This window comes from Pieris napi, chromosome 3 (genome assembly GCF_905475465.1).
Source record: "Pieris napi chromosome 3, ilPieNapi1.2, whole genome shotgun sequence".
Lineage (NCBI taxonomy): Eukaryota > Metazoa > Arthropoda > Insecta > Lepidoptera > Pieridae > Pieris > Pieris napi.
Window position 1 is genome coordinate 6458187 of NC_062236.1, and position 15295 is coordinate 6473481.

At 33.9% G+C, this 15295-nt stretch overlaps 1 protein-coding gene across 1 annotated transcript in view; it reads left to right on the forward strand.

Annotated features, from left to right (window-relative positions):
• Window positions 1-15295, forward strand: part of LOC125048485 (runt-related transcription factor 2) — a 32763-nt gene that overhangs the window by 10069 nt on the left and 7399 nt on the right. Inside the window, exon 4 of the mRNA XM_047647177.1 lies at window positions 12029-12226. Within this exon, the coding sequence (XP_047503133.1) occupies window positions 12029-12226 (198 nt within the window). The remainder of the gene's footprint in view (window positions 1-12028; window positions 12227-15295) is intronic.

The window sequence follows — 15295 nt, forward strand, 5'->3', positions numbered from 1 at the left end:
GATAGATAAATAGCTTTTATAAGTGTAGCATTTGACAAATTTAGAGAATAATACTGTTATAATACTAGACCATACTTTAAAATTAATATTCAAAAACGACAATATCACTTTTCCTTAAATAATAATAATCCAGTGCAGTACAACCACAAATGGGTCTTGGCCTCAGATTGCATCCGTTTCTTCAATCATTTTAATTGATATGTAGGCAAGTAATCGGCTTTCTGAGTCTGACTAGTCATCGCCAGCTTCCTCAAGAAGTTTGCCTTCACTGTAGAGAGCTAAATGCGCATATAAAACATTCCATTGGTGCACAGCCGTGATTTGAACGCACGACCTCAGGGAGGGTCGCACGGTTAAACCACTAGGCCCCAATATCCTTTTCCTTAAGCTTATGAAAAATATAGCTTTTGGAGATTTTTAATATGTCTACGCCAATATTATTAAGGCGTGAAATCAAATAACAATTTTGCATTTATAACATCTTCTCAACCTTTCCTATGCTGAAATGGAAAGTATGCTTCTTGTGTAATTGTCTTCTAGAAACGTGTAATTGTTATGTAGAATTTATTAAGTCAAGTACCTAAAATCATATGTCAAATGGAAGAGACTAGCTGCTCACGACACAGGGAATCTTAGTGTAGGGGCTAATTCACTTTCTCTTTTAACTTTACATCCTTTTTTATTATGTGTATTAAAGTTTTTTTGAAGTTATACTTCTTCAGGCGCGTTATGAAAAATTTATGAGAGTGAAATTTTACGATGCGCGCGCACCGTGACACAAAATTAACAGAATGAAGTTGCCCACGGAAGATGCTACGGCATTGGACATAATTTAAAAACAACATTCGAATAATAATAGAATTAATGGTACACTTAATGTAAGAGAATAATAATAAATATTTATTTATTTAATTTTTCAAATGTAAACTGAACTTTATTGACTATAATGACTCCTTTTCCAGTCTTTGATTATTTAATTGTAATTAATTATTTGCATGCAATCAAAAACTATTTTTAATAATGCCAAAGAAGTATAACTTCTTACGCGCGTACATAAGTACACGTACCCTTTTTTTTCATTTATACTACATACTACTTTTTATATTATAACTCACCTATAACTCTACGTAGCAATAGGCAAAACTGTTCAATATTGAAACAAAAGTTAAAGGTTCAAGGGTCGCGGAACATCGCTGAACTGTAAACTTGTCTCATATTCAAATAGTGCAGGGAGCTAACGAAGCGAGCGACGGTGATAGGGTTGCTAAATTTAATTTGTTTTGAAACTGCCCCTGCTATTTCCTTCTGGGTTGATTCGTTTTCGATTTTCAAAGATCTACGGGCAGACGCAGAGAACAATTATGTCGCAAATTAAATTAAATCTTTATTTTAACTTAGTCTAAATACATCTATATAATTAAAGCAAGCAAGCAAGAAAACATTAAATTTTTAACAATATTTTAATCGTACATTTACAACCTTTTAATTACATTCTAAATGTGCAAAGGCTCGTTGTTGTGAGGGCAGTGCGGACTGCGTTTGGAGTTCTGCGTTAAATTCATTTAAAAATATTATTTTATATTAAAATATGTGTTTAAAAGTCATATATTAACAAAATATATAGCAAAACCGTCAAAATATTTCATGTGAACTGTGAAAAAAACACTAATTTATTAAATAATTTGCTCTGAAGGTTGCTTATTAGATTTAAGCCGCTACGGTGTAGCTTTCGTTTGTTTCTGACTTCAATGCTCTGATGTCGCAACATCAGCGCCACGCAACGCTAGATGTACCCAATTTTGAATCGAGAATGTTACAGAGAATATCTGCATCTGTTTAAGCAATGGTGCCAGTGTTAGAGAGATGTTCAAAGAAAGATATTAGTATTGTACACCAGTGATATTAGTATTGTATGCCAATTAACTGTATGATCACTTTAGTTTTCTCTCTCTCTGGGATGTAACTCATATCTGAGTATCGTGGTCAGATATACAGTAAGATCCGGCGAATAATGTTTCTACAACAATTTCGGTACTTCACATCTTTTACAACTGTGTATAATTATGAGGAGGTCTTTGACTTGATCAGTCATTGGCGACCGTCCACGCGATCTTTTGCTTTCGGTGTTGCCGAATCACGTTGAGCTTCGGAAACACTGCAGGAGGAACCGGCGGAGGTTAGGGTTTTTGGTTTTACGTCCTATTAATATATTGTAGTATCGAATTTTAATTTAGTAAACATAGTCTTTTGATGTATGATTATTTCTCACTGAAATTTGAGTCTTTCGCTTTAGTACGTATACATGCAGTCATACACGTATATATATAAATGATTAATACTAGATATATGTGTAAGCCCTGTCAGCCGTTGAACTGTTAAACTTGTGAGAAACATTCGGTCGGAAGCTTGTAGGGGGAGCAACTGTGTCACGTCACTAACATACTGTTTACTATTCAGAACTTATTACTAATATAAGTCATACCTTTTTAAATTCCATAATTGGTATTGTGCTGCTGAACCGCTATTTTTTTAAAGAGTTTCGGTAACTCCCCAAGCGGATGACATGTTAAAATATTATTAATAATACAAAGGCCTCCTACAAATCTGATTAGTCACACGCACACGCACATAAACACATACGTACGCACAAACACACCAATATTTATAAGTTATCATATTTTACTAGGGTAGGTCGTTCATGGCAATTCTTTTAATACTACCTAAATAAATTTATTACAAAGTACTATCCTCTGCTCATACATCTACAACGCTGGTAGGTTCACAAATATGTTGCCGACCTTTAGTAGTCATGGAAAACACAGTATCTTTATATATAATTGATATAATTTTTAGTTATTGATTTCGACATCAAATTATTTTATTTTATGAAATTTTAAAACATGAGTTTCACAAAGCATAAGTTTACACATTGAAGTAAATCACGTTCAAAAATGATAAAATTTTGATTTCAAAAAGGTTTTGTCGACAATATTAGGTGCTCAGAACGAAAATCTTTTTTCTTACACAAGTTAAAACGTAAACAAAACAAAGCGAATTAAACATTAGCGCTGTTTAAATAAAATACAGCGAGTGAAAAGTTAAAAGTATTTCGATGTATTCATTAAGGAGATCTTAAACAAACAAAGGCCAGTCGTGTGTTCAGTAAAAACCAATACGGGCCAGCGGAAGTGGAAAAGAAGTTAAGAGGTGTCTATTTGTCACGTTCCTTCCTGAACGTTCTGCTTTCCAATTAAGGGTAAGCGCTCTCTTTGTTTATCTTAAATTGCGAGAAAATCTCACTCAAATTATCGCTAAGGACGAGGGGAGATCGGTACATAACTTTTGTTTTGCTAAAAAAAGTTGATGTTGATGGACGGCGCGGGGAATTTTTAATAAGCGAAAAATTTAATGACCCCTCAAACAGTTTTTGCTTAGCTGTGTCAGTGGGGGAATGGACAGCTCTCTCTTGGGTATGAATTCTTTTAATGCGTAATGTGCACTTTGCTGTTTTGGGAATTACACTAATAAGAGCTTCGCGTAATTTATAAAATACGAATTGAATATTTAAAGACTGAATTTGGTAATACACGATGAAGTAGTATCTCAAATAACGTTCAAACTGGTTTATTTAGTATTTATTCATTTGGAGTTAATCTAATTTACTATGATTACGACACTTATGTATAAAACCACGCGCACGAAACATCGGAAAATATATATTGCTTCGTTACCTTCAATCTCATTATATTTGTAACGCAATAAGGAGCCAATTTATCGCACCAGTAGTCAAGACGCGACATCGCTAATCGATTGATTGACCCCACTTTACGGAGGACGATAAAAACCCCCGGCTCGTGTGTCCCCTGCTCAATTGCTCTCAAAACTTTTCATTCTAAACGATTATTTTAAGTGGTTGTAACTAGAAGTTACAAATGTCATAAAAATTCAACAACAGTTTCTCTTGTTCACAAATGACCCGAGGCTAATCTCGGTATAAAAAGCTAGCTTTGTTATTTTTGCGAGAACAAAAGAACTTAAAAGACACAATGCACGCAAAACTATGCTCACTACGAACTCAGAAGGAGCTTGTTAGTCAAACAAGGTTGTAGAGCAAGATCCCAGGGCCGCCAGACATCACGTATTTTCTGACGGATGAAATGTGGACGATTGGGTAGTGTTAGTATGTACTATGATCGTATGCCTACCTGCTAGCTTGGTCAAACGGCCAATTTCCAGGTATCAGGTAATCAAGGTACACAAAAACATTACTTACTTCACGTAAATTCTCATGGCTGATTTTTATATATGTTTTCGAGTGTATAGTTAAAAATAAATTGTCAATACTCCCAGACACTTTCCGTCGGCCATATTGCTTAACAGACGCTTTAAGGGTCTCAAAATAATTAGTCAACTTCACGTAAATTCTGACGCTCCATTTTTATATATGTTCATCCGACAACTATTTTAAAAGCTTTGACAAGAAGACAGACCGATCCAAGGGGCCAATCATCCCCTAAACTAAATTTTAATATCTCTATGAGTGAGAGAGCATTATCTACGCGCATGAGACTGAGTGAGACCGACTGCGCTGTTAAAGCCATGAAAATTACTTGAACAGATATTTTATAATTTTTAGAACTTTTGTTGACCAGTAAATTGTAGCAACAAAAATAAGAAAAAAATTGACACATAATAAATAATACTAAAGTTAGCCGACATTTTTTTTTTTTCAATTTATTAATTAGAACTAAAAAATATTTTTTAAAAATACCACTTATATTTAAATAGCAGCAATTTTTTTAATTAATTATTTATTGGAAATTTGCAAACAAAGTGGAAAAATATTAATTCTTCAATATTTCTTAACAGTGGCTTTTAATCTTCATTATCATCATCATCAAATATCAATCTTGAAATTGAATATCTAAATCGTGATCGTCATCATCAGCATTATCCTTATTTTCTTCCTCTGTAAAAAACAAGTTAAACAATGAAGGTCTGAAAAAACTAAAAAGATACAAATAATATGAGAAACGAAAATAATTTACCTGATTGTTCTTCCAGCGACTCACTGACAAAACCCGGTAATTGATCTCCATCGAACCAATGAAAATCATATTTACCATCTTGTAGTGTCCAGCCATTGTTTTCGGGGTTGAAAATATTTATCATCTTCATACTTGCATTGTTCCAAAGCTAGCCCGTCGAAACTGTTGCCAAAGCTCACTTTTACAAGGTGGTAAGTTACAGGCATCGAAGTTTCTTAAATTCTTTCGATTGAATTCTTCATTTATATCAGATATCATGTATGTAAATGATAAACAACTGTAGTCTGGCAGCATCTACATCAATTATTCCAGGAAAATTGTAAACATCACAGATAAATTTTTGTATTATGTTGAATACACGTTCTTCTTCATCTACATCACCAACAAAATCCAACGTACCAAAACGGTGAAATGCTTTGTTGGTACTCTTCATTTTTCTTCAAAATATTAAACGGCTTTTGCTTGCCCTTTTTGAATAATAATAATTTTTCAAGTAATTTTCATGGCTTTAACAGCGCAGTCGGTCTCACTCAGTCTCATGCGCGTAGATAATGCTCTCTCACTCATAGAGATATTAAAATTTAGTTTAGGGGATGATTGGCCCCTTGGATCGGTCTGTCTTCTTGTGAAAGCTTTTAAAATAGTTGTCGGATGAACATATATAAAAATGGAGCGTCAGAATTTACGTGAAGTTGACTAATTATTTTGAGACCCTTAAAGCGTCTGTTAAGCAATATGGCCGACGGAAAGTGTCTGGGAGTATTGACAATTTATTTTTAACTATACACTCGAAAACATATATAAAAATCAGCCATGAGAATTTACGTGAAGTAAGTAATGTTTTTGTGTACCTTAATTACCTGATACCTGGAAATTGGCCGTTTGACCAAGCTAGCAGGTAGGCATACGATCATAGTACATACTTACACTACCCAATCGTCCACATTTCATCCGTCAGAAAATACGTGATGTCTGGCGGCCCTGGGATCTTGGACCATTGGTGAAACGACACAAAAGGCCCCCCCGATCCACCCGCCCTCGTCCGGAGGTGGAAAATTATTTTTTACAAGCGCCGTGGCGAAAAAGATCTCTGCCTCACCTTTCATTATTAACTTGAGAGATTCCCCTTTGATGCAGTGCACGGTTACCCTAATACCAACTAATGGTTATAAATTTGCCCTGTTATTTCGAAACCTCTCAGCGGATGTGTAACGTGGATATTTGAATATGAATTAGTATTCGTAATTCTTGTTTTATCTGCATGTAGAGCAGAATATTAGGCTATTTGTTACATAAAAAGGTTTCGGTAGTGAAATGTTGATTCGAGTGAGTGATATGATGAAAATTATGTTTTATACTATGATAATACTCATAATGTTTCATTTGGATATACATATATCTTAAAATATTACTATTACATTAGATTATGGCTTTTCTTTAAAAAATTCTAAAACATTTTATATCAGTATTTTAAATATAATAGGACCTAACATTTAACTATATTTAAAAACAGAATATCATCCATATAATTAATACTTAAAAGGTGGAAATTGAATTAAAAAAGAATTGAAATACATTGTATAATGTAGACGGTTCTGAAGGGAGGCGCCCGTCTTTTGCAGGTCCTTTCCGTTTTTAATTATTGAACCACTCATTCCTAATTATTGTTATTAACGCTAGGGAGTGGTGAAAATTGAGGGTCCTGGTAATATTGACCGCTCGCCTTGAGGTGCTCAGGGGAGATTTTTAATTGTATCCCGCTTTTGACTTTCTCTTGTTCTTTGAGACGCCTCAATAAACTTGAATTTTACGGTGTCTCGAGGTGAGGACTCGTTTGTAAGCTCAAAACAAAATATTGCTTATATTTTGACGTTGTGTATATTAAAATACCTATATCGAAACATAGTTCTAAAGTCGTACTTAGTTTTATTATTGTCTGTTCAGAGAAGTAAAAATCATGTTCTGTACATGTACACATTTCTTTAAAGTAGCACTTAACAATTACAATTATATACCAGTTGTAATTATTTTATACATTGTAATTTCACATAAAGAACACTCAACTACATACCCCCTCATACGTGGGTAATACGCAGTCAATTTGCTAATGTCCCCTAATGCGTATCGGGTATTTATACCCAAATTGCCGTTCTAAGCTGAAAATCCTCCTGAAACCGAGATCAAAGAACGCTATTACGATTGTGGCTCATTTTTTATTTAGATCGGAGAGAACTCTTATCTTAACGCCCTCGCTTACTTTATGATGTTATAAAGCAGATTTTTAATCTTGCGTAGAAGAATCGGGAAATTCTATTGAAATCGGATTCTGATGCTTAAGGCTTTAATCAATATTGTTGAGGAAGAATGTTTATTTAGATTAGACGGTATACTTTATATAGGAGTTAGGATCAATAACTGTGGGAGGTTACACTCGTTGCTTGATAGATAGATATGACATTTCATTATGTTGCCAACTACCAATGAATTATCTATGTAGAATTAAAGTTGTTAATGACCGACATTATGTAACCAAATGCAAAATTTTTAGTAAACAATTTGGTACAATTTTTTTTTACATTAATTCACTGTTATTTTTATAGTTTTGTTAAACAGTTAAGCGACAGTATTAACGCGTAATTAAAAGTATGCCAAAGTAATAGAAACGTTATGTACGGATAACTAAAACTGTATCGTAAAATCACTTTGAAAGTATTAGATCTAAATCCATGTTATCCGGTGCAAACATATTTTTATGAAGCGCCCCCTCGCGGATCAATATCACACTTTATGAAGTGTGTCGCACGTGCAGCCTGCAATATGTTCGCGTTTGGGGAGACGTCTTTTTATGAATAACTTAAATGATTTATGAAGTAAACGCTGAATGCGTTTATTTTTCTATGAGTTCGCCCTTTGATACAAATGTGGCGAAGGGGAGTTAAGGAGTTGTGATTTTTCTACTTCATATTCTGTTTGAGGCAGGAAAATACAATAAATCTATATTTATCCTGTTCGTTGACTTGGTATGCATATAGTTTTCTATATGTTACAATTGCTTTACATAAACGGAACTAAATTCACACTAAAAGTATATAAATTGTTAGCATTAATAAACTTCTTGGTACATTTTCTTCTTTTTTAAATTTTAGCTACAATAGCTAATATAATATATTTAGTTCTAATATAGCTTAGAAATATGTTTATATATATAGATGAGCCTCCTACCCGTTTGCCCTCTTCTTTAAAAAAAGGCCTGATTGTTTATAAGTTTAGTTATATAACGTGTTAAGTGATACCGAGGCCTGGACACTCTTAATATATAATCGCGAGTGCGTTGCCGGCCTTTGAATTGGTAGGCTCCTTTCTTAAAGGACCTTAAGTCGAATTGGTTCGGAATTACTTCAGTGGATAGCTGTTTCCACATAGTGGTGATGGGCGGCAAAATCTGCCTTAAATAGCAGTTGGTTGTGGATGGTGGTGATATGGATGGAATTTTGTATTCTGCCTCGACGTTGAGGCTGTATATAAAGTGAAGGGATAATTTTATTAATTCTAAAAAATCTATCGCATTTTGATGCAACTTGACGACTCATTGGTCTAGTGGTTAGTACCCCTGACTGCAAATCCATGCAAATCCCGGCTTCGAACCCCGGCTGAGACGAACATCGATGTGATGAGCGTTTGGTGTTGTGCTTAGGTCTTGGGTGTTTAAATATGTAATTATATGTCTATCTATCTATAATATGTATGTATATCCGTTGCCTAGTACCCATAACACAAGCTTCACCAGCTTAGCATGGGACTAGGTAAATTGGTGTGAATTGTCTTAAAAAAAAAAAAAAACTAAAAGATAAAATAAATTGCGATTTAAAAAATGATTGTAAAAAAAAATTCGTTTTTAATAATATACAGAAGTAAACCTAAATTTTTTATTATGTTTGTACCATTTGCTTCGCTCGTATTGGGTAAAGAAATTTTCAATCTCATATCTGAGTTTATGACCGTTTTATGAAAATACGCGGGTGGCCGCTCATTTTGGGTCTTGGAGTGGTGTGAGAGGACTAAGCCCCCGAGGGGTGTGTTTATATCGTTTTCATGGCCAGAGTGGCTTTTGGCCCTAAGCCAGCCCTAAATGTCTATCTTTGTTTCCTGCTTACTCCGAGCTTTTCTTTTATTCACAATTTTTAATACGAGATTTAGCTACGTTCGTTGCACTTTCCATAATACACGTACGTTCTTAAAGTGATCATGTTTACAGGTATTATTTGTAAATAAATTATACATACCAGAAATGCTTGAAATTGTTTAATTAAATTAACTTATTGTTGTGTCGCAGCCAATATTTAAAAGATACTTTATAAGCGTCGGTCTTGTGGTTATATGAGTCTTTAAATGAAAGGTTCGAATCATCGCTTTGCACCTTTTGTTTCTATGTGTGCAAATTAACATTTACTTGTTGGTGAAGGTGAACATCGTAAGAAAACCGGTATATCCCAGACCCAAAACTCAAGAGCGTGTCTCGGGCACATAATGCTGATTGACTTGCCTTAGAGAAATTATTATCGACAAACAGATGCAGAAATCTCAGTACAAGAGCATGGATTGTAGCGCCTCTGTGTTTATTATTATAAAACTATCATAGGTTTGCAATATCCATTAGTTTTTAAAAAATACATCTCTATACCAAATTTATAATAATTGATTCAGGCGTCAAAGCGCAACCCAAAATAAATTTCGCTTATATAAGATTTTCATTATTTTAAACGCGTAATTGCCGTGCCAAACGACACATACGAAATAAACCATAAACATTTAAACTATTTCGCTTCTGATCAAAAATATTCAATCAATTATTGTATTAGTAGTTGATATAATGGAAATTTAACACCTCAATACTCTATATAACTCCTTGGCTTTCTAGCTCCTAGTTCATTATCAAAACAAGCCATCTACATTTTAGGACCGAATGAATCTAATACATATATTAGAGTATTATGAGTTATTGTTTTCATTTAGTTAGCTGTTCCATAGTGCAATGTGTGCAATGGCCGAAGAACTATCAAACACAAAATAATTTATTTAATTCGTAACAGTATTTACTAAGACTTCATATCTAAACAAGGTACAATAAACGCAAAAGAGGAAGACAATTTAGAAGTTGGTAGACCAAATTAAGGAAACAGCAGGTGCTACATGGCAGAGACTGGCAAAGTTCAGACAGGATTTGGAGGAGACCTTTGCCAAAAAATAATGAGATGATAGAAATATAAATGTATTTAAATGTAAACGTGTTTGAAATAAAAAGCTTTTATTATTATTAATATACAAACAAAGTATTAAGTCTTAATTAAAGATTTAAGTAGGCACCTGGTAGATAGTACCGGTGAACCCAGAGCTGGTGCTTTCCTCGCTCAACGAATAAGTATCGCAATACAGCGTGAAATGCTGCCAGCGTTAAAGGTACACTGGCTACTACATAGTAAGGTTAAGAACATTTGAAATACTGTATATTTGATCGTTGTTACGAATAAATATATAACAAAGTCTTTATATTAATTATATTATTATATACGATAAAGTTACATCGTGAAAAACGACTTCTTCGATTTGTATAGTGGTTAAAACGTTTGGTAATCAGCCATTCCCAGCCATTGAAATATTGCAGTGTTTGGGGCGAGTCAATAAGCTTTTACATGAAATTTCAGTGACATCGGTTGTACGTTTCTACCGCTAATGACTCCTAGCGTGTAACCATGAATTTCGCCAGAATTACCGTTTGGTATGTGTCGATATCGCAGCGATTGTTCAAACGCTTGCCGCCGTGTTTGTGGCTGTTCTGCGGTGGATATGTTACTGTGGCATTCCACTGCGTCACTCCTGATCCTACGATCGTTACTTAAATATTACGATTACATCTCAATGCTGCGTGTTCAAACGGCTGTGGAACGATGCTAGTGTAGTTACGTTGGTAGTTAAGCAGCAATGAACACATTTCATAGGTCGAATTTTAGATTGAACCGAATGCTAATTAGTCGTTTTCATCTTTGTATTACCACGTTTTCATTTAAACAAATTTAATGGTGATTATAGCGCGTGTCTATAAAATTATGATATTTTATGTTAGTAACACTTCTGTGAAATATTAGTAAAACCCAGGTTAATTGCTTCGAAGCGCATGATTGACAGCTGTGTTAATAGAAAAGTTTCGTTATAGTTATGTTGATATTATATCTAAATATATTTGTCATTTTAATGATATCTCTATAACGCATAGGTTTCAGAATTAAAAAAAGATCTATAGTAAAATATCAAATACGAATCCAAAGTACTATGTTGTACAAAGGTAAGACAATATTGGTATTTAAGGCATCTTAAGCTTGGAATAGCGGAATGTTTTCAACGTGCAGGTATGCGATTTTGGCGACGAATGCCACAAATCAACGCGATTGTGACTGTCTTGAATTTTTTCAGTCCCCAATGCATTCCTGCTTGCTAGATGGTTTAAAGACGTGCCTTGCGCCGAATATTCCACGAATGTTGGGGAGGTTGAGAGTTGGAATTAGCTATTTTTAGAACAGTAGTGTTAAAAGAAAATGCTTTGAACAATGTTGATTGTGAAGTCCTTTTGTTAAATAGTTTGACAATAGAACATTAGTACTTTGTCTTTATTATTTCATGAGTTTACATAGATAGATGCCAGCTTAAATCTTTGATACCTAGGGTGAATATATAATAAGTATATACAATATTATATGTATTTAAATTTTGCTAATGCAATCAATTTTAGTTTAGAAATATGAGGATTAGGAATTAAAGCAGCTAATTTTTGTTCTTATTTATTATCATGTAAGTGAAGCGGTAACACTAAGTCACATTAAACACACTATTTGTAGTCACTATTCGCATATAGACACCAGAAGGAAGGGTCTTAAAAATGCCTCAATAATAAAATGTTGTAATAATGAAGTTATATTGGTTTACAGGGAAATCCTTCACATTAACCATAATGCTGGCGACATCGCCACCACAAGTGGCGACTTACCAGAAGGCCATCAAGGTAACAGTGGATGGACCACGCGAGCCGAGATCAAAGACACGACATCATGGCTTCCATCCATTCCATTTCGGGCCGAGATTCGCCCCGGATCCGCTCATGGGATCGCTGCCTTTCAAATTATCAGGTAAATTACTAAACCAGCTGTCGCTTAGTCTCGACAAGCAAAATAGTCTTATAAGATTTAGTTTAAGAGATAGTAGATTAGTAGATAAAAAATAAAATAAATCAGTGGTGCTACAACCTCTTTAGGTATTGGCCTCGGATTTCTGAAGCTGTTTCATGATCATTTTTAGATCTAATAGGCAAGTAGGTGATCAGCCTCCAGTGCCTGATACACGCCATCGACTTTTTGGGTCTAAGACATGTCGGTTTCCTCACGACGTTTTCCTTCACCGTTCGAGCAAATTTTAAATGCGCACAAAGAAAGAAAGTCCATTGGTACACAGCCGGGGATTGAACCTACGACCTCAGGTATGATAGTCGCACGCTAAAGCAACTAGGCCAACACTGCTCATAGTAGATAGTAAGGTTTATTCTAGAAGACAGTAGGTACTATCTCGTGCCTTGCAAATAAGTAAACTGTAATTCAGCAGAAACTAAATTTAAAACCTTTGTATTTTGTTACCAAAACGAAGGTCAAAAGTGGTATATTTCTTATCTCTCGGCTTTTTAACAAAAATTCGGTACTTAAGTGTATCGAAAATTAATAAATCAAGTATCAACGCAATAAGATATCAACACAAAGTTCCCAATCCTGACCGGTGGCACGTCAAATTCACACGTGTCCATTTCCGATAGTAGAGGGTCCGATATTAAATTGTCACTGGACCTTCGTCACCTGAGAACATCTTGAAGGGGACTAAATATAACATTTACTGAAATTAGTTACCGTCCTCAGTAAGATTTGGATTTTCCTATTTGTAAATATTCCAAGAAATATGTTTACCTAAACCTAAAACCGAGTTAAGAATATCTAGGTTAATTTATAACTGAATTAGACAGTTTTCGATTTATATGAAGCGCTCATACACACTTTGCAAGGGGTTTTAATTTGGTTAAGAAGTTTCGAGTTACAATTAATTATTATTAATTCACGACCCTTATAATTTACAGGTGGAATTCGAAATTGAAATTTTGGCACTTGTTCAGTTTTTAGTGTTTTATACATATATAATTTGAGATAATATTTACATAGATAATATATACATACTTTTTGATTATATTTACATATATGAGACTAAGTAGATGCGATTGTAACACAAACATTTTTATATTTTACTAGATGACCCGGCAAACGTTTGTTTTGCCATGTATATTATTTCTAAGAAACTTTTTTTTAGTTCAATTAAAATAACTATCTGCAATAATAAAAATAGGAGTTGATCGTCGAGGGGTGAAAATTTGTATGTTGTATCATAAAAAAATAAAAACAATAAAATGTTTGGGGTGGACACCCCCTATCATTGCGGGCTTTGAAAAATAGATATTAGCCGATTCTCAGACTTACTGAATATGCATCAAAAAATTCATAAGAATCGGTCGAGCCGTTTCGGAGGAGTATGGGAACGACCATTGTGACACGAGAATTTTATATATTAGATAATGTTTTACAGTTTTAAATTCAAAATAAGTCTTAACTTGCGATATATTGAGTGGAGTACATTTTCTTTTGATTAATACTCAATTTTTTAACGTTTTATCTGTCTTTGTAAAGGAAATAATCCCATCTTAACTCCCTCTTATACAATAAGAGCAATAAAAGTATAGCTCAACACAATTTTAGTACTGGTATCTAAGCATCAGATGCTAGGCAACGCCCCTACGAATATGAAGAGGTTATTAGCACTTTGGATTTACTTGCCTATTCAAAATATTTCTTTGAACGGTTTGTAAAATGTTAGTACTTTGAATAATCTCTGAACAATATCGCTTGGGTATGTCGAGTGCAAAGAAGCATAAAAGTTAAGATTTTAAACTGCGTTTAACAACAAAAAAAAATCAGAAAGAATTATGAAATAATTTTAGCTTAGGTATTTCTATTTTTTATTTTGAGAGAGATTTAGAGTTTGAAGTTATAGTATACCCCGGGACTTCTTATTGAACACATCAACTCCTTATCGACTTAGCTGAAAATTTGTATGTCATGTCATGAAAAAATACCATTTAAAAGTATTGCTTAATAGTCACAAACACAGCTATTGAATTATTTAAGAGAATAACTAAAACGTGTGTCTGTAGCTGGTAGGCTAACTTAAAATTTTACAAAAATCCATTAAAAACCCCAATCCATAGATTATCCAACATCGTAAATTGATTGTATAGAATGTATAGTAGCGCTGTCATCTCCATTGTACGGGAATTTAGTGTATCGTAAGCAACTAGGCAAGTGGCGGGCAAACCTCGTTACGTCGGGTGTCAAAGGGCCGTAACTCAATTACACACCTCGCGCTCTTGTACCCATACAAGATACAGATATTGCGGCGCTTCCGTCGCTCAATATATATGTATGTTATAGGTACATGTATACAATCGTAGTCTACGTAATATATTTTGGATTAAGCTTTTTACCTCAGCGTCAGACTTTCTTCTAAGATCTACTATATTACTCGATTCATTTATTATATAATAGCAGCTTACAGACATTTTGTAAAAAAACCTTGATTTTTTGATTGGATGTTAATTTAGAAGCATTAATCTTTTACTGACGTTCATTACTTATGAATACATTGAATAACCTATATGAATGATATTATATTGATTTTTATTTAGAAAGAACTACTAAAACACAACAAGAATACCTACTAATTGAATCAAATTAAAGGTTATAATTTATATTGGAAATGGTTAAACTATTAACATAATAGAATATTGTTTTAAGTAATAACGGTCGGTAACAAGACCTAAGCATGTAAAATGTTTAATTAAAAGACGTAAATAAAATACAAATAATGCAACGTTTTATGATGATTTTGGTACGTTAGTACAAAGAATGTATTTCTGTAGTGCGATATTAAACAAATACATTTGTGTTAGAAGAATACCAATGAGAATAACACAATAGATATGCCAAGACAAGAACAAAATTGCAGGCATTTCGAATAATTTCTACGACGTTGTGAAGTAGGAATGAAGAAGAAATAATCAAGAAATGTATCTTTGTTTTTTTATGGTTTCTGAACGACTTTTCTACCAC